Here is a 24416-nt window from a genome sequence, read left to right as displayed (position 1 = left end):
AGTGCGCTCAAAGGAGGGGAGGGCACAGTCAGCCTCAGGAGGAGCTGGCACCAGTTACTGGCACTCAAAAAACCCCACAGAATTTGGAGGTGGGGTGGGGGTTGCTGGACAGGGATGGGTGATTGCCAGGCAGCGGTTGCTTAGGGAAACCTGGGATTACGGGTCAATGGGCCTCCTCCTAGCCTGAGAAAACAATGCAAAAATGCAATGGGACACTGGATTGTGTAGCCTCCCTTTTTCAAAAACGGCAACTCTGTTGTAAAACCAGACTCAGAGCAGGCCCCAAAACAAACTGCCCAGAAAAGTCAGGATTCTCCTCAGGATGATGCTACTGAGCCCAGACAGTCACCTCAACCCCGTGTCTGGCTTTGGCAGATAAGTTGAAGACACACAACACAGATGGCCTCATCCTAGAGGAGAGGAAGCCTGGACCTGGCAGGCCAGGCTCTGTGGCTAGTACCCAGCCCTCTGGAGTAGAGGAGAGCCCCTTCAGAGGGCATGGCTGAGATTCAAACCTCAGGTAGGAAGGGGCTCTCCCAGCCTCAGGAAGCTGCTCCTCCAAGGTGAAGTTGGAAAGCCTCTGGGTAACTGGGTTTCATACCCCTCTCTGGGGGCACTGTATTAAATTTAGTCAGTTTTACCATGTGCCAGGCACTGTTACATTGTTGCCTTATTAAATGCTCACAATTCCAAGCTATAGCTGTTAATATTTCTCCTTTCTTACACATCTGCAACACAGGGTGGTTAAATGGGTTGTCCAAGGTCACACAGTCAGTGATCAAAGCCAGGAAGCTTCCAACTGTGGGGCCTCGGGCTTTCAGAAAAGGGACTTTTAGTTCAGGCCTTCATTATCCACCAATCCCTGGCCTTTGTAGGGAATGCCAGAAAGTAAGGTCATCTCCAAAGTTGGAAGCCGGTTGTGTGGGCCCAAGGTAGAAAGCAGACCCCAACTGTATGTGGACCTTCCCCACCAAGAGTATGAAGTGGCAAGATGCCACTCTCATACCAATGTATTTAAGTCCGTGAGTGTGTATACATGAGTGTGCATATGTGCCTTTGTCTATCAGTGTGTGTGTGAATGCAAGTGTGCATGAGTTCGTGTGTCAGTGTTATAGGAGTGTGATGCAGTATGAGTGTCTGATGTTATGGTGTTGGAATGTATGTCATTGTGCATGCACCTGGGAATATTTGAGCAGGAGTGTGACTGAGAGTGTGTATGAGTATGTGTGGGTGTGTGCTAGTATAGACGGCCTGTGACAGTGTGCTCAGTGTGATTGTGTGTATGCACGCGCGCTAGCACAGTCCCGTGCGTTGGGGTCGCCTTGCATTCCAGAGCAGCCAACCGTGCCTCCCGAGCCTGACTCACAGAGTTCTCAGTTCAGTCCCGAAGTGCAGCGGGACAAACGGCGGGAAGGGTTCAACATAGAGGTCCGACCCTCAGGCTGCTGCAGAGCTCAGGTCCCTGACGGAAGGTCCCCGGTGGCCGCTCGGATGCAGGGCCCGGCCATAGCGACGGGCGCGGGGGCGGTGGCGCCGGCGCCGGAGGGTCGGGGCGGGTGGAGGCTGGAGCCGCTCGGAACTGAGTGAGTCACCGCGTCTCGGGCCAGCGAACCTCTCGCGGGGACTCGGAAGGGGGCGGGGCGTGAAACTCGGGTGCAGCCCCACGACCAGTGCTTCTGTCCTCGCCTCTCCGCACCTCGCGTTGTCGCAGGCTCGGAAAGATGTAAATGTCGCTTTCGGCCGACTGGCTTCCAGGCCTGGGCAGCGGCTCGAGCTTGAGCACTGGACTGACCGGACCCTGGCACCAAGGAAAAAGCGCACACATCCAATGAAAACAATAATTTATTTAAATAATCTCTTCATATTGTAAAATCAACATTGAGTATGTTGTTTTCATAATAAATAAACCCCAAAATACTTTCAACAACAAAGACTTTAGAATACGACAAAACAAATCCAAATCAGTAGCTTAATTTAACTGAAATGTTTTTAAAGGAAAAAATAAAAAGGAGGGTTTGCTGAGGTAACTGCTAAACTGCAGTTTTCACAACTGGGGGTTTACAAAAAAGTCTGAAAAGATGAGTATTTTTATACAAATAAATCAGTGGGAAAATCTGCACAGACACCTTTATTTACAAACTCTGTGTCCAAGTCCAGGCTAATAATCCTGAATAAGTTTTAAAAAAGATAATTTAAACACATTTTTTGCAGTGTTCACATATTAAAAAATCATTTTTTTCAACATCAAAATGAGGTCATCCGCAAAGGCACCTAAACTTTTAAAAAAATAAAAATAAAAAAATTCCACTGGTGATGGATGAGGAGAGAGCTGAGGGAGCATTCCTGGGGGAACCAGGTCGGGGAAGAGAAGGGATGGGGGGCTCCGAGGGCTGGGAACTGCAGGGCAGAAAGAATCGGCGGGCCGTTGGGTCAAGGGGCCATGTGGGGAAGGGCTGGCAGGCAGGACCGGGAGGTCAGTAACTGCAGCGTCCGAGCTGAGCCCGGGGGCTGGTGAGGAGAAAGGGGCCTCTTAGCGCCCAGGAAGCTTCGCGGGCGGGGGACGCGTCCCTCTCAGACCCAGCTCTTAGCCCCTTGCGAGGAAAGCGCTGGACAGGCTCACCCGGCGGGAAGGGAAGGCAAGTCTGAAGCGGGGCTCGAAGCAGCCGAGACCCGAGGCTTAGGTCAGAAATTTGGCCTTTTAGGGAGGCCTTCGCCAAGCTGCTGTCCTGTTCCCCAGAGAGAGGGGCCCGCTCGGTGGCCCTGGAAGGGAGCAGGGCCTGGGGCGAGCCACTACAGGTCGCAGCCTCCGGAAGAAGAGGGTGGCGACAGCCGACCGGGAGGAGGGAACCCCGGCTCGCGGTGAGCACTGAGAATAACTGGTCTCTGCTCCCAGTCTCTGGCTCGTTCTCCTTGGGGTTAGAAAATCGTCCCGGCGCTCACCGGGGCGCCCCCGCCGCCGTGATGGTGGTGGTGGTGATGCGGCTGCGGGGTCTGAGTGGGGTGCAGAAGCGGCGCGGTGGCCTGCAGGTGTGAGGCGGAGCCCGAGGCCTGGTGGTACCACGGGTAGTTGCCCAGAAAAGCTGAGGCCGCGCTGCTGGGGCTGGAGCCCGAGCTGCCGGCTCCGCTACCGCCACTGCCTGGACCTCCGCCACCCGCCATCCGCTGCGGCGCACCAAAGTCCCAGGAGGCCGGCGCCGAGACGGGCGGCGAAGCACAAGGTGGGGAAGCGCTGGCCCCAGGGTGCTGCTCCGACGGGATCTCACCACTTTTCCACATCTTCTTGAACTTGGACCGGCGATTCTGGAACCAGATTTTGACCTTTGAGAAAAAAAGACCCGAGCATTAATGGAGGAACCTGGTCTTGGGGCAGGAAGAGTGCGAAGAGGAGAAAAAAGCGAGCAGAGAAAAACCGCCGGCCAGAGGTGGGCAGAGGGCGCCCTGGGCAGAGAAGCGGATCCCGGGCGGCGGCCTCCGAGGCTCTGCGGGTTCCTGCGCCCCGGGAGGAATCGCCAAAAGGCCAGGACGGCTGTTGTACGTGCACTGTGATGATGGTGGCAGCGGGAGAGTCAGGAGGGCGTTATTTTACCCGCTTAATCAGTAGCGAGAGGTACGGGATTTCTCTCCACCGGGTCCCTTTCCTTCTCTCCCACAAGACGGCCCCTTGGGGGTTTCCAGCTTTGGGCCTAGAAGCTTAGGCCGCCCGAGGCGCGGGCTTGGTAATGCTTAAAACTACTTAAAATGAACTTTAAAAAGTATTGTCCCGAACCCTCCTGCTTCCCAGCCTTGTCAGGCCCGCCCTTTCATCGGCCCCGCAGGCCGCAAGCCCCACCTGAGTCTGAGTGAGGCCCAGAGACGCCGCCAGCTCGGCTCGCTCCGGCAAGGCCAGATACTGAGTCTTTTGGAAACGCCGCTGAAGAGCCGCCAGCTGGAAACTCGAGTAGATGGTGCGGGGTTTCCGGACTTTCTTTGGCTTCCCGTTCACTATCCGGATTTCAGGCTCGAGGTCCTCCTTCTCTGCAACCACACAAGACTGTGAGAACCGCGCAACCCAGGGGTCCTCGAGTTCCCACTCTCTCGGAGGGCCTGGCGGGGGACATGGCCTGAGCCAGGAGGCGGGTGCACGGAGCTGTGGCGCCACGGCAGGCGCAACTTCGCTGCGCGCGGACTGGAGCCACCACCGATCCCGGGAGCTGAACCCTCCAGGGAAGGGGGAGACAAGCACACACCCAAGAGATAGAAGCAGGTGGCAGGGAGAAGCCCTTAAGAGGCAGGCAGTGCACGCCCACTTGGCCCTTGAGGCCACCAGGTCTCACCAACCGAGAGTGGGACGTAACAGAAGACCTGCGGCAGATTGGAGGCTGGGAGGGTAAAGTGCATGAGCGAGTGGTGAGCAGGCAGCGTGAAAATCCAGGGCTTCCGACGGCCTCCCGCCCCAAACACCTTTACCCGTCTATCCCATTAACCAGCCCGACTCGGCACTCTCGACGCCAGCGTGATGCATACCAGGCTCATTGTTGGCTGGGGACGAACTGGTTCCATAGGGAGCGTAGGAGGTGTAGGCGGCGGTGTAGCCCAGGTCGTAGCTGCTCTTGGCTGAGTAAGGGACGTTGTTGAGGCCGCTGGCTTGGTACTGGTAAGAGCCCATGTGCGCGTAGGGCGAGCCCCCGCCGCCGCCGCCGCCGCCCACCGGGTGCTGCTGGTTGGTGTAGTAGCTGCTGTCCGTGGCGGTGGACACCGGAAGGGTGGGCGACTCCTGGGGCTTGTGGAGGCTGCTGCTGCTGCTGTTGTTGCCACCTGGGCCGGCGCCGCCGCCGCTCGGGGGCTGCTGGTGCTGGTGGTACGTGCTGGAGGCGGCGATCTGGGTCGAGTGCATATCAGCCACCAGACTGTCAAAGACTCCAGTCATCCTGGCCTGGGACGGGAAAGAGCAGAGGTGGCGGGTGCAAGGGGGAAGCCAGGCGCCTCCTCCGTCTCTCCTGGTCCCCTCCAGCAGCCAATGTAATTAAGGGGTGGTGGTGGGGGAAACAAGAAATGAGGCAACCGTCTAGGCGCCTCCTCCTCTGGGGGAGGCGATCACCGTGCACTGCTCGGGACAGCTGCTGCTGGTCGCATCCTCTTTCGGCCTCTGGGCCCTCTCGGCTCCTTGCCCAGCTCGAGCGCGGGCTCGGATGGGGGGCTGGCAGCGGAGGGGGCAGGGGTGGCGGGGCCGGGTCGGGGCTCTGGGAGGCGGGAGCAGGTGAGCGGACCTGAGCGGCTTTACGATTGTCTGCCAGGCGGGCTCCTGCAGTGTGGGCATTTAACACTTGTCACGTGAGCGCAGGCGACGTCACCTAGCAACAGCCAATCAGAAGCAAACGGCCGCGGAGCTCGGGGAACGCCCGGCCAGGGGGCGGTGTCACTTGGCAGGCGCTGTGGCTGCGGCTGCTGCGGCAGCGGCCCTGGGTGCAAACAGAGTGCTGCTGAATGTGAGCAGCGAGGCGAGGGACCGAGGTAGCGGGGAGTCAGGGTGGCCCGCAGCAGGAAGACAGAAGGCGTGGAGACAGACTGGCGTTTTGCCTCTGAGGAAGAAGTGGGGTCCTCCATCCCATTCGGTGTGCAAGTGCCAGTTCCAGTGATTCGTTCCTTCCTGTCGGAGGTCAGTTTTCGAACACGTTAAAGTACAGCGGTGGCGAGAGTCCACCAACTCTATCTCCACTTTTCTTCGAAGTGTCTGGCACTTACTCTTGTTAGCCATTAGGCACTTGACATAGTCAATTGATTTAATTATCCACAAACCACGTGTAATGCCCGCTTCCTAACCAATCCACAGGGATATTAGGACAATTAATTAGATAATATTTAAACGGGTTTTCTTTGTTGCTTGAAAGAGAAGCTATATAAACTTAAATTAAGGCATTATTGCTAATAGTATGTGTGAAACCACTTTCCCTGGTTACTTTCCCGACACGCGAGGCTCTGAGTAATTATATATGTTTGACGGGTAAATGACACCCTAAAAGCCATCCCGAGGACTTCCTCCGTCGGGTGAAAAAGTTCACCAGTTGGCCTTGAAAATGCATTCGATGTTCTTGCGAAAAAAGGAAATAGGATGATAGGTGAGATTATAGATTTATCAAGTCTAGAGACTAGATTTATCACTTCTCTGTAAACTTACAACAAATACGAAAAGTTTTATCTGGTTTGTTTAATTTAACCCAGTTTTACACTTTTGCACTTTAGGAACCTGTTCTACCCTATCGCAATTTTTTCTTCTCCTTTTCCTGTTTTTTTGAAAAATCGGAAATGGCGACTTCCTCTGTCTCTCTATAACCCGGTTGTTGGAAACCTTGGCCCGACGGTGCTGTACCCACGACCCGCTGGACTCCCAAGTCCGAAGTTTCAGCGGCAGCACTTGCTTTCTGGCGCCACCTGGTGGGCAGTGTGCGAGGTTGCCGCGAGCGGGGTAGACAGTCTAATCACGCCCAGGCGCCAGCCTCTGAAACCCCCCAAAAGAACAAAATAGTAATTAAAAGCCACAAAATTGTGCTAGTGCGCACCATCTGAAGCACCCTTTCCTAAAGACATAACATATCGCTGAAAGAACTTGTTACAACAACTGTCTGATAGAAAACAAGTTGATGCCTTCAAAAATATGATCTTTGGTCTTCTTCCCCAGAAAAAGCAAGTGTGTAATTAAAACTTCAGCATTCACACAGAGAAATAATGAGATAGGTAATGCGCCTTCAAGTCTACCTGGATTTAGTTCCCAGCCTTTTTTGGTTAAGGAAGGCCCCTAGATGGCAAGAACCAGCTTAAGAGAAACAGTTGGAGGTGGAGCTCACCCCCACCTATCTGCATTACTTTTGCGGCTCTCCGCCTACTTTGTGGACCTCCGCTGCAAAACTAACCTCCCCGATATTGAAACATGATTGCCTTTTGGTGTCTTGACTTCAAATTCCAACTCTGTCATCACAGTGACAGGTGCTTGACCTAATATAGACCATAATTTTCCTGAAAAAGAAAATTAAAAAAAATCCAACCACCTGCTGGGCACGGTGGTTCACGCCTGTAATCCCAGCACTTTGGGAGGCTGAGGCGGGTAGATCACCTGAGGTTAGGAGTTCGAGACCAGCCTGGCCAACATGATGAAACTCCACCTGTACTAAAAATACAAAAATTACCCGGGCATGTTGGTGGGTGCCTGTAATCCCAGCTACTCAGGAAGCTGAGGCAGGAGAATTGCTTGAGCCGGAGAGGCAGAGGTTGCAGTGAGCCGAAATCATGCCACTGCACTCCAGCCTGGGCGACAGAGCAACTCCGCCTCACAAGAAAAAAAAAAAAAAAAAAAAAAAAAAGCCAACCACCATGACTTCTCTCTGTTCTTTGTTCCCACCCCAAATATGTCCTCCAGGCTTTTTCATGGTGGCAAATTTGTTGTATTTTATTTCTTCAGTAACCTCCATTAATTAACAGTCCAAAGTCTAGATCAGCTGGGATCTGGAAAATGGTATCTTTCTGGAAGTGACTGGAGCCCCCTTTTATCTGGAAAACAAGAGATTATCTACATGAGAGGAAGGCGGGGAAGAAGAGGCCAGAGGCAATGAGCAAGTGGTGGGGGCAGTGTGAGGGAGAGGGAGAGGGAGGCAGAACCCACAACTGCATTTGGAGAATCAAGCAGAGACTTGAGGCATTCGTTCTGATAATTTGAACACAAATCTGGGTTTAGCCAGATTATCTGATTACTACATCACAATGTCCAAACGATTTCCTTACTTTGGTCTAAAGTCAGGGAAGCAGTGGCAAAGGGAATTGACAGTTTTGTCTACAGTTCAGAGTGATGCCTGCCTCCTTAGCGCTCTGAGTGAAGGGAGAGGTTTAGAAGGAGTTCGGGGAACACTGGTGCTTGAGGGTGGCCAGCTGCCTCCTCAGCCCCAGGGCACCGTCTTTCCCTTTCTCAGATTTAGGATTTCTCTGACTTCGCCATTCTTTTGGTCCGCAGGAACCCAGAGAAGGGTGGGGGGAAATAAGGGGAGCCAGAAGTTTCTGCTCTGGCCTCGCGTGTTACATTCCCATCGCTGAGACCTCCTGCTTTGGTTCGCATGTCCCAGGCGGTCGCCGCACCACAGCGCCCCCCTTCGTGGGAACCAGGCGGGGATGGAATCATTTTTCCCATTTTATAGATAAAGACTGAGGCTCGAGAACGGAAACGACTTCGAGTTGGATGCCCCTTCCCCCTTGCCAGGCAGCAGCCTTTCTCTGTTGCCATAGCACAAATCACAAGGGTATTTACGGTAAGCCTTAGTTGAACAGCTCCAGGTTTCCAGAAGACCGCGAGCTGGAGAGGACAGGTCTGCCCTTTGCTCTCAGCTCCTTGCCTCACTGCTAGGCTGGGGCAAGATTCCAGCCACCGCCTGTCTGGGCGCTTTGTCTCTGCCGGGCTATTTGGCGTCCTCCGCTGCACAGAAAGCCAGCCTAGTGGGGTATTGTTAGGGAGAAGATGCCTCCTGCCGGCAGGGAGCGGGGATTGGCGCCCGGGTGCCCTCAGTGCGTGGCGGGGCCAGGCCCATTCTCACTCTCTTTCCTCACTCGGGGGCGCGGCACGCGCTGCTACTCCTACTCCTCACAGTTCGGTCGAGGGTCCGGGAGACGCGGGTTTCCGGGCCGCTGGTCCAAGAAGCAATGCCAGTTTCGGTACCTTTGTGTTTTCGTCCCCGAAGTAGTAGCTCTAGGAACCTGCACTTTCGAATGCCTTTGGGGTTTGTCCTAAAACTCAAAGGCATTGGAAGAGGGTGGGGATTTGGTAATGAGAATCTCCCAGCTCTGCCTCTGCGACCAAACTGGCAGTGCTTTTGTTCTTACTTCATTGGCCAATTGCAGCTTCCTGGGACAACTCTGGCCGGATCCTTACGCATCGCTGGTGTCCTTAACCTGGTTTTACCTGCAGCTCCTAAGGCAGCCTCGACGGACTCCGGGAGCCATCCGCTCTCCGCCGCCCCTTGAGCCGGTAGGCAGAGGGGACCCCTGACTCGGGATCTGCGTCCTGGGATTTCACATTTTTTCTTTTCCTTTATGGACCCAGCGAGAGGACACAATGGAATCACTCTTCCGGGGCTAAGACTCGACCTGTGCAGGGAATGGGTGCGACCTCTGGTCCCGCCGCCACGGCAGCCCCCTAGTTCAGAGGTTGTCTTGGGTTTCCACTATTAAAAAAAAAAATTATTGTGACTTTTTTTTAAGAGTCAGAGTTTCACTCTCAGGCTGGAGTGCAGTGAAGCGATCACAACTCACTGCAGTCTCGAATTGCTGTGCTCAAGGGACCCTCCTGCTTCAGCCTCCGGAGTAGCTGGGACCGCAGACATATGCCACCATGCCTGGATAATTTTCTTACTTTGTAGAGACGGGGTCTCACTATGTTGCTCAGGCTAGTCCCAAACTCCTGGGCTCAAGCAGTCCTCCAACCTCGGCCTCCCAAAGTGCTGGGGCTGGGATTACAGGCATGAGCTACCGCGCCTGGCTCCCATCTTTGGCTCCATACTCCCTCCTGCACACCTTCCCACCCCCAGCTTGAGAGTCTCAGTCAGTCATTTCTCTTCCACCTGTCTCCAGGCACTGTTGTCCAGCAGCGTGCAGTCTAGTGCAGAGAGCGATAGCCCGCGTGTATTTACTGAGCGCCCAGCGTTCTGCCAAGCCCTTTACCTTCGGCATCTCACTGACTCCTGGGAATAGTCATGTGGGGTGGGTACAATATCACCCACATTGAGGAAACCAAGGCCTAGAGCCAATCACATGCTTACGGACACGCAGCAGAGTCCAACCTCGAACTCAGATTTGGGCCGCGGAGGCAAGGCCGCTGTCGCTCGGGGCTGTTTCCGGTCAAAGGACGCAAGAGAAGGCGGCACCACACTTAACTCTCCCGGGCCTGGTGTGCCAGCTCCGCAGAACAGATGGGAAGGGGCATTGGCGGTCCTGAGTGCGACAGCGCCCAACCTGCCCCAAGGAGCGTCTTGGAAGGGGTGGGTTCCCCTGGGAGAGGAGGAGGCGCTCCCTGCCGAGCAGAGGGTAGCCCCGGGAAGATTCCCAAACAGACTCAAGCCTCTGCGGAGAGGGTGGGAGGCGGGTGCCCCCTGGCTTGCCACGTGAAGCCGAGCTTGGGGACCGAATGTTTTGTTCCCGCTGGGATTCCGCCCTGGGTTATCTTTGCTCCCTGCTGTGGTGTAAGTAAATCCCAGGGTCTTGAGCAGAAATCATCAGATACTCGACTTTCCCAATGCAGGCCTTTCGGTGGCGCTGGGCTTTCAGACCCAATTTCGCCTTTTGCCTTCCAGATCTCACAGACTCTAGTCAGGTGCATTTCACTTTATTGTCTATTCTCCTGTTCGATGGTTCAAGCAAAGAGAGCGAGAGCCAGGGCTCTTGACCCGGGAGTGCTCCCTGCATGCAGTAAGGAGTCTCCCAGGGTCGAAGGTACTGAACCGGTGGTCTAACTGTGGGATCCCAGGCCCCACAGGCAGGCTACCGGTGGGCGAACTTCCAAGGGCGAGAGAAACCCATTCTCCTTAGATGGTGAAAAGCTGCCAGGTCTCAGTGCCCAGGTCCTGAGAGCTGCAAATGCTGATGGAATAGGTTACTCTCTCGTCTTTTCCCCACATCCTCCCCGCCCCCAACCAGGAAGAAAAGCTAGGACCGCTGAGATGTTCACTTTGCACTTTCAGCAGCACTCACATTGAGACAGAAGGAGGAAACAAGGTTGGTTCTTAGTTCCAAAGAAAATAATCTCAGAGAACACTCGGACACAGGGAGGGGAAGGACACACACTGAGGCCGGTCAGGTGGTGGGGGTGGGGAGCAGCGATAGAGAGAGCATCAGGAAAAATAGCCAATGCATGCTAGGCTTAACACCTAGGTGATTGGTCGACAGGTGCAGCAAGCCACCATGGCACACGTTTACCTGTGTAACAAACCTGCAAATCCTGCACATGTATCCTGGAACTTAAAATTTTAAAAAAGGTAAAATCCACAAAATCTCCGAGGTTCCCTGCCCCTGAACTGCGGACCATTTGTGCCTGGTGATCTGTTCTGGGACTCAGTTGCGCTCCGTGGGCGCCGAGAGGGGGCTGCGCGTGGGAGGCGGGGCGGAGGATTGGAAGTGGGAGGGGGTGAGGGTAGCCGGGAGGGGAAGGTCTCTGCGGTCCTGGACCTCTGATCCTCATTGTCACCGGCGTTGATTGGCTCCAGCTGTCAGGTTAAAACTACAACTCCTTCCCTAAGAGCCACAAACATGAACCCTGCACCGCCCCAGGACTCGGGGTTCTCAGCGTTGGGTTGTCAGTGCAGCATGCTTCTGGAACTTTCAGAGCCTCTCAGGCCTTACACCCTACTTAGGCCCTTTTCATTTTAGTGTCTATTCGGTGGTTAAAGCAAACACACACCCACACCCACACACACCCCTCTGCCACCACCATCACCACAACCACCAAACGGGAGAACTAGGAAGGAAACGTCTGGAACTCAGAGAGTACCCTTTGGACACAAAATTCCCTTCTCTTTGACAGAGTCTTTGTTTCTACTCTCTCATTTTACAACAAAAGAGTGGTGCCACCTCCTATGGATGTGGAGAGGATGTGCTGACACGTGGCCTCGGAGCCAGACTTTGTAGCCTTGGGGAAAGGACTGAATATTTCTGTGCTTCCTCGTTTGCATCTGTGGAATTCGGGTGATATTGAGCTCTTCCTCCTGGGATTGTTGCCTGGAAATACACCACCATATGTTCATCGCCGCCAGGTTTACTGAGAGACTCGGCATTCTCGGGACTCAGCTAAATGGGTTTTAAACTAAGGAGGGAGGCCTGGGCGGAGAGGGTGTAGGCTGATTTTTCTCGTGCCTAAGCAGGCTTTGTCCTGGCGGCAGCCAAGGTGAAGGCAGACGCTGTCTCCAGGATCCAGTGGACCAGACCAGGCCAGGGGATTTGGGCGTGGGCCTCCGAGGGGAGGCAGCAGTGGGTGATCCAGGTGCTTTGGGAAGCGGTCAGGCGCTGGGGCTGGAGGAAGTGCAGGGCCCGGCCGCAGCAGTTTGAAAAGACGAAACGCTGCTCCTCGACTGCCCCATTCTGTAGGCCTCTCTGCAGTTTCCCTGCGTGCCACACCTGGGCTGCTTCTGCTCACTTCTTTGGAAATGGAAAGGGGAGCAAAGGGAAGAACCTTGCAGGTTATTGACAGGGAACTGACCCTAGGCAGTATAGGGTCAGTTATTGTTTGCATATACTTGTGCATGTACGTACTTGTCCACATATGCTATCAAATGCATAAAACCCTATGCATGTTTCAAATGTGTAAACACATAAGCATTTTAAAATTTCTTTTATTTATTTTCTTTTGAGATGGAGTTTTGCTCTTGTTGCCCAGGCTGGTGTGCAATGGCGGGATCTGGGCTAATTACAACTTCTGCCTCCCAGGTTCAAGCAATTCTCCTGCCTCAGCCTCCCAAGTAGCTGGGATTACAGGCATGTGCTACCACACCCAGCTAATTTTTAGTAGAGATAGGGTTTCACCATGTTGGCCAGGCTGGTCTCAAACTCCTGACCTTCGCCTGCCTCAGCCTCTCAAAGTGCTGGGATTACAGGTGTGAGCCACTGTGCCTGGCCAGCATTTTTATTTTTTAGAAAACTTTTCTTTCTATGTCAGCAGTTACAGAGCAGTCATTTTCTTTTTAAGGAGAATGTCAGGAAGGGATCGTCACTTATTTGTCTATCTTCTTTGCCTTGTCATCTAGATAATTTGCAATATTTACAAACAACACATGAGTGAATGTCTTCTGGAAAGCTTTGCCATGTTCAATTATACTTATAAACTAGAATCCTAGTAACTGAATTGTGTGTCAACATTTTAATAGCTACCACTAAGCTCTCTTTAAAAAACAAGCAATTTGAACTCTTTACTCATTTCTCAGCACTCTCACCAAGAATATTAAGAATCTTCAGGCTGGGTACAGTGGCTCATGCCTGTAATCCTAGCACTTTGGGAGGCCGAGGTGGGTGGATCACTGGAGGTCAGGAGTTCGAGATCAGCCCAGCCAACATGGTGAAACCCCATCTCTACTAAAAATACAAAATTAGCAGGGTGCGGTGGCACATGCCTATAATCCCAGCCACTTGGAAGGCTAGGCAGGAAAATTGCTTGAACTTGGTAGGCGGAGGTTGTGGTGAGCTGAGATTGTGTCATTGTACTGTAGCCTGGGTGGCAAGAGTGAGACTCCATCTCAAAAAAAAACTTCAGTAATTTTTGAATATGATAGGCTTAATACAGTGCCACATTTTAACGTGCAAAGCCTTTACTATGAGTAGAGTGTGTGTCTTTTTTTTTTTTTTTTTCTTTTTTTCAGAGGGGGATGCTCTACTATATCGTCCAGGCTGATCTTGAACTCCTGGGCTCAAGTGATCCTCCTGCCTCCAGAGTAGCTGGGACCACAGGCATGTGCCATCGCATGCTTGACTTGTGTTTTTATATAGGCATTAGATTTTCTTATTTGAATTGCCTATTTATGTTCTCTGCCCATTTTTCTTTTTTCTTTCTTTCTTTTTTTTTTTTCTGTTGTTGTTGTTGTTTGAGATGAAGTCTTGCTCTGTCATCCAGGCTGGAGTGCAGTGGTATGATCTTCCACTCACTGCAACCTCCACCTCCTGGGTTCAAGTGTTTCTCCTTCCTTGGCCTCCTGAGTAGCTGGGACTACAGGCATGTGCCACCATGCCTGGCTAATTTTTTGTATTTTTAGTAGAGACAGGGTTTCACCATGTAAGGCAGGATGGTCTCAATCTCCTGACCTCATGATTTGCTTACCAAGGCCTCCCAAAGATCTGTGACTACAGGGCATGAGCCACCATGTCCAGCCCCATTTTTCTGTTTTTAAAAAATTGATTTATAGGAAATCTTAACATATTGTGGAGATTAACTCATTATTGTGTTTATAGTCAATATTCATTCCAAGTTAATCGCTTCTCTTTTACTTTTGTTTATTTTCTTTTCTAGTTCAGAGATTTTAAGTTTTATATAGCCAAATATGAGAGTCTTTTTTTTTTTTTAATGCCTTCTGGGCCTCCAGGTCATGATTATAGATGCCAATACTTTTAGATGTTAATACTTTTAGAGTTAATATATGCAGTGGTTAAAAGTATGGGCTCTGGGCTCAAATCCTAACTTGGCTACTGGCTAGCTGTATAATTTTGGGAAAGTTATTTAACTTCTCCGTGCCTCAGTTTAGTGTTTAATCGGAACAAAACTTCATTTGGACTACTGATGGATAGTTGTGGAACAGACCAAGTGTTGTCTCTCCAAATCTGATTTTTGGGGAAAGCAGCTAAAGCACTCCCTAGCCCACCTTGCACTTATGTGTAACCATGTGATTCAGTCCAAGGCAATAGAACACAAGTGGAAGTCATATGTGCCTCTCCTGGGACAGGACCTTTTAGGCAGAGTTGAGACTCCTCTCTGCTCTCTTTTTCCTTCCACTGGCTGGAACTAGCTTCAATTATGCAGATGACATGACCCTAGAGGCTCCTAGAGGCCCTGGAGAATCACTGCCTGGGGGAACCTTCATTACTTGTTTGGAAGGTTATCTGAAATAAACTTCTTATATTTTATGATACTGAATTTGAGACATATGTGGCAGCTTAGCTACTATAATACAATGACCTTGAAGTCAGGATGCGATGACTTTGTCAGGAAAGAATTACAGGAAAAAATCCAGAACATCTTTTATCTGTGAAAACCAGATGAATGGGAAGCCAAGCACAGAACTGAAACCATTTGATTCCTACATGCAGTCAGTCCGTGAATGGAAAGAGGATAGCACAGCTGGTTGTCATCATTAGGAACATAAGTCTTTAAATGATCATTAGCAGGATTCTGGCAGGTCTAAGGCCCAGTCATATGCATTTCCTTTTAAAGGTGATGGATTGCAGAAATTTTGTCACCCTGCCACATGGGGCCCTCCCCACCATGTCAGTGTCACTCTTGCCTTGGGCACATGCTTATGATGCTTAGGAGTTGTCACGGGGTGGGTGATAAGCCAACTTTCTCCTTTAGTCTTTTTTGGACGACAGTGCCTAAGATAATGGAATGAGTGAGGGCAAAGGCAGCACAAAGACAAGAGGTGCTGATAATGAAATAACTTCAAATAGAAAAAAGAAAAAAGAAAAGGGAGACTTCCTACTAAAAGGGCCCAAATGGCTTTCATTTGAGGAAAGTATACAAATTTAAGTGAATGGACTTTGAGATGTCATTTTGGGCCATTTCAAGACATTGTTTTTGGTCTATTTCCCAGTCCTCAGCTGTGTGTTCCTTGCTGGTGTTCCTGTATAGCTAAGTTCTGAATTGATGTGCTTTGGTTTCATTTAGAACTGAGCAGAATTTATCACCACACTTCAGAAAAGACTGAATACTAAGGAGCCACACAAAGTCTTGTATAAGACAGTGATGACACCCAGTGGTCATTTAGGGTCTTCATCGACCCAATTCACAGTAAAGCTAACAAATTAGACATATTAGTATACAAAAAGTGCTATATGTGTGACAGCCTATGAGGGAAGGGGCAGCTAGATTTTACAGCCCTGACTCTTGTACCCTTGTAGTATTTTTTGTTTTTTTTTTTTGAGACTGAGTCTTGCTCTGTTGCCCAGGCTGGAGTACAGTGGTGTGATATTGGCTCACTGCAACCTCCGCCTCCCAGGTATAAGTGATTCTCCTGCATCAGCCTTTCCAGTAGAATAGCTGGGACTACAGGCATCACCACCATGCCTGGCTAGTATTTGTATTTTTAGTAGAGATGGGATTTTGCCATGTTTGGCCAGGCTCGTATCAAACTCCTGACCTCAAGTGATTTGTCTGCCTCAGCCTCCCAAACTGCTGGGATTACAGGTGTGAGCCACCCGGCCTAGGGCATTTCTGTTCTTTTCTTTTCCTGAGACAGAATCTCACTCTGTCAGCCAGGCTGGAGTATAGTAGCATGATCTCAGCTTACTGCAACCTCCACCTCCCAGGTTCAAGTGATTCTCCTGTCTCAGTCTCCCCAGTAGAGTAGCTGGGACAACAGGCATGCATCACCGTGCCTGGCTAGCTGTGTTTTTAGTAGAGATAGGGTTTCACCATGTTGGCCAGGCTGGTCTTGAACTCTTAACCTCAAGTAAGCTGCCCACCTCAGCCTCCCAAAGTGCTGGGATTACAGGTGTGAGCCACTGCGCCGGGCCGGGCGTTTCTTACTATGCAATTACCCGCCCTGATGGAGCTCAGGAAAGGGTTTCACTCTTTTCTCTATTAATACTTTTGATACTTTGTCATAATCCCAAGAATAGCTGCTGGAATCCTGAGATGTTTAAAGAAGATTTTACTTAAGTCTTGGGATAACGAAAGGGAAATAAACATCAAAAGTAATCTGGACCCAGATGGCCAAATACTTTAAACTCTGTTTGTGTGAACCATGTATATCTTGTATAAAATATTCCCATTATATAGTGAGTGACTGAAGGGAAAAAATGACAATAAGAGACTTAAAGGGTAAATGAGAGTTAGTTAGGTAAAGAGTTGAGAGAAAGGGATTATAGAAAGAAGAAATAGCATGTGCAAAGTTCTGAGTCTGAAAGGGACATTTGAAAACCTGGAAGAAGGTGAGCTGGGCCAGACTACAGTGAATGACAGTATGTAAGGTGGGGCTGGGAAGGTAGGCAGGGAATATATCACCTAGGACCCAATAGGTTTCTGGCCCAAGAACAATAGAAAATTCTAAAGGTTAAAAAAATTTTGGCTGGGTGTGGTAGCTCACACCTGTAATTCCAGCAGTTTGGGAGGCCGAGGCAGGTGTATCATGAGGTCAGGAATTCAAGACCAGCCTGGCTAATATAGTGAAACCTCGTATCTCTAAAAATACAAAAATTAGCTGGGTATCGTTGCGTGTGCCTATAGTCCCAGCTACTCAGGAGGTTGAGGCAGGAGAATTGCTTGAACCCGGGAGGTGGAGGTTGTGGTGAGCCGAGATTGTGCCACTGCACTCCAGCCTGGGCAACAGAGCAAGACTGTCTAAATAAAATAAAATAAACTTTTAATTTTGAGATAATCATAGATTCACATGCAGTTGTAAGAGATGATAATGAGTGATCCTTTATACCCTTTCCAGTTACCCCAGTGGTAGTGTGAAGTTATAGTGCAAATCAACAAAGTTTTTTTGTTTTGTTTTGTTTTGTTTTGTTTTTTAAAGAGATAGAGTCTTGCTATGTTGCCCAGGTTGGACTACAGTTCCTGGACTCAAGTGATCCCTTTGCCTCAGCCTCCCAAGTAGACATGTGCCACTGTACCTGGCCTACAAAAAGGATATTGACTAATCTATTTTCTATTCCTATAATTTATCATTTCAATAACTTTGTATCAGTGGAATCATAAAGTATGAAAGCTTTTGAGATTGGCTTTTTTTTTGGTAACTCAGAGAACGTAATTTTCTGGAGATTGGTCTAGATTGTTGTATGTATCAATAATTTCTCCTTTTTAATCATTAAGTAGTATTCCATGAAAATTTTTTTTTTGAGATGGAGTCTTGCTCTGTTGCTCAGGCTGAAGTGCAGTGGCGTGATCTTGGCTCACTGCAACCTCTCCCTCCTGGGTTCAAGCAATTCTCCTGCCTCAGCCCGCCAAGTAGCTGAGACTACAGGTGCATGCCACCATGACCAGCTAATTTTTTTTTTAGTAGAGATGGGGTTTCACCATGTTGGCCCAGACGGTCTTAATCTCTTGATCTCGTGATCAGCCCACCTCAGCCTCCCAAAGTACTGGGATTACGGGTGTGAGACACTGTGCCTGGCCTCCATGATATTATATACCACAGTTTGTTTAACCATTTGCCCGTTGAAGGATATCTGGATTGTTTCCAGATTTTGATTATTATGAATAAGACTGCTACAAACACTCGTGTATATGTTTTTGTGTTAACATAAGTCTTTACTTCTCTGAGATATATGTTTAGCTTTAATGCTGAGTTTGAGGTATCTCTATCAGTTAGCTACTACTGTGTCACAAGTTATCCCAAAACTCAGTAGCTTCAAACAATAAGCATTTTTTAATTGTTTGTATGTCTAAGCTTGCTCAAGTGTCTGTGGAGGGCTGACTGAATTGGATGCTGGCTCGTTTGGAATGGCCTCACTCACATGGCTAGCAATTGGATGGCTGTTGGCTGAGGTGATAAGAGTCACTGGACCATCTTATCAACTAGCAGGCTAACCTGCAGCTGGCCTGCAGTGGTGGGGATCTGAGCAAGAGGAGAAGTGTAAGATGCCTTTTGAGATCCATGCTTAGAACATGCACATTGCCACTTGCACCGTATTCTAAACTGAGCAAAGCAAGCCATGAGGTCAGCCTGGATTCAAAAGGGGAAGTGGACTCGGGATGATAAACTCATCCCGGTTTGCCCACGATTTTGCTGGTTTCAGCACTCTAGTCCTATGTGCCAGGAAACCCCTCAGTCCTGGGCAAACTGGTTAGTCCAGGATGGTTAGTCACCCTAAGCAGATGCCACTTCTTGGTGGAAACAGCAGGAAAGTCACATGGCAAAGGGCATGGTTATAGGGAGAGGTCAAGAACTGGGACATTTTTGCAGTCAGTGTACCACAATGCCTATGAGATTTCCAAGCCCAGCTAGCAAGTATCATTTAGCTCTGAGTAGAGAGGTCTGTCTGGAGATAAATTTGGCTTATATGTAACTGATTATCTAATATTTATTGAGCAATTAAGTGACAGATACTGATGTAATAAATCACTAAGTTTTAATTTTCACAAATTATTAGGAAATAGATGTTATAGGAGTTTAAGGTATTGTATCTCAAGATAAAAAGAAATCAAGATAAAGGCCAGGCGCGGGCGCAGTGGCTCACGCCTATAATCCCAGCACTTTGGGAGGCCGAGGCGGGTGGATCACGAGGTCAAGAGATCAAGACCATCCTGGTCAACAATGTGAAACCCCGTCTCTACTAAAAATACAAAAATTAGCTGGGCATGGTGGTGCACGCCTGTAGTCCCAGCTACTCGGGAGGCTGAGGCAGAAGAACTGCTTGAACCCAGGAGGTGGAGGTTGCGGTTAGCCGAGATCGTGCCATTGCATTCCAGTCTGAGTAACAACAGTGAAACTCTGTCTCAAAAAAAAAAAAAAAAAAAAAAGGCAAGATAAAAGGAAATTGATGGTTAGGAATAAAGCTGAGCTACCAAATGCTGATATATGGCTCCCTAAGCCAATTTGGGGCCAATTAGCGTAGGGAAAGTATCCTGACACACCTTGATGAGGTTGTGACAGAGCTTGGAAATTGTTAACATTTAGAATAATGAGTCTTGAGTAATTCAGGAAAGATTGGAGTATGTTCAGCATTGCTCTGCCTGACATGATAAGGCCGTGACCACAGTTTAGATGGTTAAATGGCTTCTATCACTTACAGCAGTATTTCTCAAACTGGGACCTGGAGATACCTGGAGCCATACTGTTTGTGCAAGAATTATATTCCAGGTTTTTACTTCAATGATGACAAAAAATTAATATAAGTGTGTCCTGCGTCATTTGGATGACTACTTCATAACAGTTCTGTCATGGTGGATAACAAAATTTCAGCCAGTAAATTCCACAGGATGTTAATGTTATGGTGTACAGTAAAAAAGAAGATGTGGCAGTCGCTCAGAGGAGAACTTTGCATAGCACAAGATACAATAGGCAGGTTGAACTTAAAAGGATCTTCTGGTTGGTCAAAGCAGAATGTCTATAGTTCCAGCTACTTGGGAGACTGAGGCAGGAGAATCCTTTGAGTCCAGGAGTTCGAGGCTAGAGTAGGCTATGGTTGTGCCTTGTGCCACTGCCTTCCAGCCTGGGCAACAAAGCAAGATTCTATCTTTAGAATATGTATGTGTATATGTGTATGTGTGAGACATATGAAACTACTTCACATATATGTGTGTATATAGATATCCTTTATATAGCCCATACCTACTTGCCACATTTGACTATAATTATCTTTATTATATATACCTCCTTTATATATAGGAGGTAGTCTTATATTCTCTTTGAACATTGATGCATTTGGTAGATTCTGTCTTTGTACAATTTTGTAATTATTAAAGGCTATAGTAAATGCTCAACAAAGAACTTGTTTCCCATTCTCAACAATGTTGGTTATTTATTTATTTATGAGATGGGGTCTTACTCTGTCACCCAGGCTGGAGTGCAGTGGCACAATCTTGGCTCACTGCAACCTCCACCTCTAGGGCTTGAGTGATCCTCCTGCCTCAGCCTCCCAAGTAGCAGGTTATTTATTTAATACAGATTTCATTAATAATCTGTTATAAGTATTAAAAACACAATTTAAATCTGTTTAAGCAGAATACAGAATTTATTGTCCTGGGGTTCATCTGGATTCAAGCAAAGCTGGGTCCAGTGACTGAGATGATGTCATCGGGATACAGACACTTTCTCTTTAGTTTTTGGCCACTGCATAAAAGAATCCATCCTTCTTCCAGTTTTCAGTAGCGGCTTCATTACTTTCTTTTGAACTTTCGTTGGTAGTGTCTTCAGTGTCCAGATTTCTACTTATAGTCTACTCAAGGCAGTTTAGACTTTCTCTATAATGCTTCTCCAAATCCTGGTAGCCTGTACCTACTTGCTACATTTGACTGTAATTATCTTCTTACATTGTTCTTCCAATATATACATTCAATTCTATACATTTTCTTCTCTATCTGTGCCAAAGTATCTGGGGCACTGCAGCAAACTCACAGGGGTGGCATGGGATGTTTTCAAAATTCAAGGAAAATACAATTACACCCTACAAACTATGTAGCTTGAGGTAATTCATAGTTTCAACAGGAGATTGCAGAACAGTCTTTTTGATAATATATCTTTGTGATATGTCATCGCATTCCGCACAACTATGATAGAGGCAAGTAGCATGTGAAAATCAGTGTGGAACAGGGAATAAGGGTGGTGGCATCCGATCTGGTTCCGAGGTTTGAGAAGTAGTACAGGGCTCAGCAGGTACACACATCCAATTATGATGCAATTCTGTTATTTAATGGTGATGAAATATGAATATTATGTATTCTTTCAACTCTGTGTATTGTTTTTTTCAAATGGCTAGTAAGTTGTTAGGATTTAAATACTTATGAAATTGTTTGTATCTAACTACAATCATGTGCCCCATAACAATGTTTTGGTCAACAATGGGCAACATACATGATTAATCTTGTGTTTTGTTCAGTACAGCTCTTAGCATTCAAACATCATGGCTAATGTTGTTAGTGAGAGTCACATTGAGTGATTAACCCAGAAAAAAGATGAAAAGTGGTTAAGAACTTCAAAGGTGAAAAGTCAGTGATAATGTTTGTTCATCAGGCAGGCATGTCCTATTCCACCATAGCTAAGATTTTGAAGAATAAGAAGAACTAAGTGATGGAAGCTGTCAAAGTATTTGCTTCATTGAAGGCAATGAGATTAACACAAATTTGAGAATGGTCAATATCAGATATGGAGATACTTCTGATGACCTGGACTGAAGGCCATACATAGAAGCACATCCCTCTCAGCACCATGACCAACACAGCCAAAGCCAAACCTTTGTTTGCAATGATAAAAGAAAAGGCTGGACCTGACTGTGAGGTTGAATTTACTGTTAGCTCTGGTGGTTTAAACAATTCCAGAATTGTTATCCATTACATAATGTGAACGTGAGTGGTGAGTCTGTGAGTGCTGATGTGAAGGCAGCTGAAGAATTTTTGGAGACTTTAGATAAGCTGATTGTGGAGGAAAATACTTGCCAGGGAAAACTTCCAATACAGATAGAACTCTATTCTGGAAACGGATGCTGAAAAGGACTTTCATCCACAAGGAAGGTGGTCAAATTAATGCCAGGTTTCAAGGCTTTTGAGGACAGGATAATGGTCTCGCATGGGTACAATGTTGCAGGCTACAATTGAAACCCTTTGTGACCTGGCACAGTGAAAGCCCCAGGGTCTTCAAGCATATCAATAAGCTCATACAGGCCAGTGTACTACATTACTCAATAGTGATGAATCCTCTTCCAGGACTCTCTCCTGAATTGCTATGCTAGCAGAATGGCGAAGTATTGTTTGGAAGATAGCAAACTTTCCAAGATTCTGCTTATTGTTTTTTATTTTTATTTTTTTGAGACAAGGTCTCACTCTGTCACCCAGGCTGGAGTACAGTGGTGTAACCTTGGCTCACTGCAACTTCCACCTCTTGGGCTCAAGTAATTTTCCCACCCCAGCCTCCTGGGTAGCTGGAACTATAGGTACAAGCCACCTCAACCAGCTAATTTTTGTGTGTTTTTGTAGAGATAAAGTCTCACCATGTTGGTGAGGCTGGTCTTGAACTCCTGTGCTCAAGTGATCCGCCTGCCCCAGCCTCCCAAAGTTCTGGGGTTACAGGCGAGAGCCACTGCTTATTGCTTATGTTGATAATGCTCCAGCACATCCTCCTTTTATTGGCACTCTTCATCACAACATCAAAGTGGTGTTTCTCCCTCCAAACATCACCTCTTTGATCCAGTGGATCAAGGAGTTACAGTAGCTTTTAAAGCTTACTACCTGAGGAGGACTTTCTTTCAGGCTATTGCTGCAATGGAAGAAGACCCAGAAAAAACACTGATGCAACCCTGGAAGGATTACAACGTCTACAACTGCATTAAGATGAAGCTTGCTTAGGCTTGGGGTGATGTCACCAAAAACTGTATGGATGGCATCTGGAAGAAGAGACTCAAGAGGTTTGTCCAGGACTTTAAAGGATTTGCCAAGGATGAGGAGGCTGCAAATATCAACAAGGCTGTGGCTGAGATGGCAAACAACTTTAACCTGGGCATGAACAAGGATGACAACACTGAGGAGTGCCTAGAGATGGTTCCTGAGGAATTAACTAACGAATAGTTGTTAGAAATGGAACAAGAAAGTATAGATGAAGGAGAGGCACGAGAAAAGGAAACTGCAGGAGATATAAAATAAGTACCACCAAGGAAATTCACAGTGAAAGGTTTAGCAGAAGTTTTGCAGACCTCAGAAAGCCCTTAAAAGGTTTGAAAGTAGGCTGGGTGTGCTGGCTTACACCTGTAATCCTAGCACTTTGGGAGGCTGAGGAAGTCAGGAGTTCAAGACCAACTTGAAGTCAGGAGTTCAAGACCAACCTGGCCAACATGGTGAAACCCATCTTTACTAAAAATACAAAAATTAGTTGGGTATGATGGCAGGTGCCTGTAATCTCAGCTACTTGGGAGGCTGAGGCAGGAGAATTACTTGAACCCAGGAGGCGGGGGTTGCAGTGAGCCCAGGTCACGCCGTTGCACTCCAGCCTGTAGGACAAGAAAAAAAAAAAAAGGTTTGAAAACATAAACCCTAACACAGAAAGGTTTCCATTAAGAGAGAGGAATGTCCATGGTGCATTACCTGCTTACAAGCAAATCTACAATTAAAAAAAAAAAAAAGAAAAGAAATAAACCAAGCAAACCACCAAGAACATATTTCTAAAAAGAGTGACACCATTTCAATAAAAGCCTCAACAGGTCCTTCAGGAATTATTTCAGAAGAAGGTATTGTTATCATAGGAAATGACAGATCTGTGCATATAATTGATCCAGTGGGACAAGATGTAGAAGTGGAAGACAGTGATATTGATGATCTTGGCCCAGTGTAGGGGTAGGCTGATATGTGTGTTTGTATCTTAGTTTGTAACAAAAGTTTAAAAAGTAAAAAAAAAGTTTAAAAAGTTTAAAAAGTAAAAAATTTTAAAAATAGAAAAAAAAAAAAACAGGCTCAGTGCCATGGCTCATGCCATGAGACTGTCTCAAAAAAAAAAAAAAAAAAAAAAGGTAAAAGGAAGCTAAGGGCTAAGGTTAATTTATTATTGAAGAAAAAAGTTTTAAATATATTTAGTGTAGCCTAAATGTACAGTGTTTATAAAGTCTACCATAGTGTACAGTGATGCCCTAGGGCTTCACATTTATTCACTGACACCGGGAGCAACTTTCAAGTCCTGCAAGCTTCAGTTGTGGCAAGTGGTCTATACAGGTATACCATTTCTATGTTTAGATGTATTCAGATACACAAATACTTACTGTAGTTGTTGGGTATAATGCTCTAAAATTTCCACTAAGTCAAGGTGGTTGATAGTGTTGTTGAAAATTTCTGTCTTTGCTATTTTTTGGAATGTTCTATCAATTACTGAGAAAAGATATTAAAATCTTCAATAATGATTATAGATGTTAGTTTTTTCATTTAATTCTATCAGTTTTTCTTTATGTATCTTGGAGTTCTTCTTTTAAGTACATCCATATCTTCTTGGTGAATTAAATATTTAATCATTGTATAATGTCCCACTGTATCTCTGGTATACTCTGTCTTGAAGACTATATGATCATAAGATAGC

At 47.7% G+C, this 24416-nt stretch overlaps 1 protein-coding gene and 1 long non-coding RNA gene across 2 annotated transcripts in view; one reads left to right on the top strand and one right to left on the bottom strand.

Annotated features, from left to right (window-relative positions):
• Positions 1 to 1826: 1826 nt before the first annotated feature.
• Positions 1827 to 5271, bottom strand: DLX2 (distal-less homeobox 2). The gene is made up of 3 exons (XM_002749343.5): positions 4504 to 5271; positions 3830 to 4014; positions 1827 to 3318 (listed from the first exon to the last, which is right to left on the bottom strand). The coding sequence occupies exons 1-3, from the start codon at positions 4904 to 4906 to the stop codon at positions 2917 to 2919; spliced, it is 990 nt and encodes a 329-aa protein (XP_002749389.1). The 5' UTR covers positions 4907 to 5271; the 3' UTR covers positions 1827 to 2916.
• Positions 5272 to 5394: 123 nt separating this feature from the next.
• Positions 5395 to 24416, top strand: part of LOC118154559 (uncharacterized) — a 220356-nt gene continuing 201334 nt past the window's right edge. The window contains exon 1 of the long non-coding RNA XR_013518876.1: positions 5395 to 5635. This is a non-coding gene — a long non-coding RNA (uncharacterized LOC118154559). The remainder of the gene's footprint in view (positions 5636 to 24416) is intronic.

The sequence above is a fragment of the Callithrix jacchus genome, chromosome 6, assembly GCF_049354715.1.
Source record: "Callithrix jacchus isolate 240 chromosome 6, calJac240_pri, whole genome shotgun sequence".
NCBI lineage: Eukaryota > Metazoa > Chordata > Mammalia > Primates > Cebidae > Callithrix > Callithrix jacchus.
The sequence above is the reverse complement of the archived record's forward strand: the minus strand, read 5'-3'. Positions and strand labels throughout refer to the sequence as shown.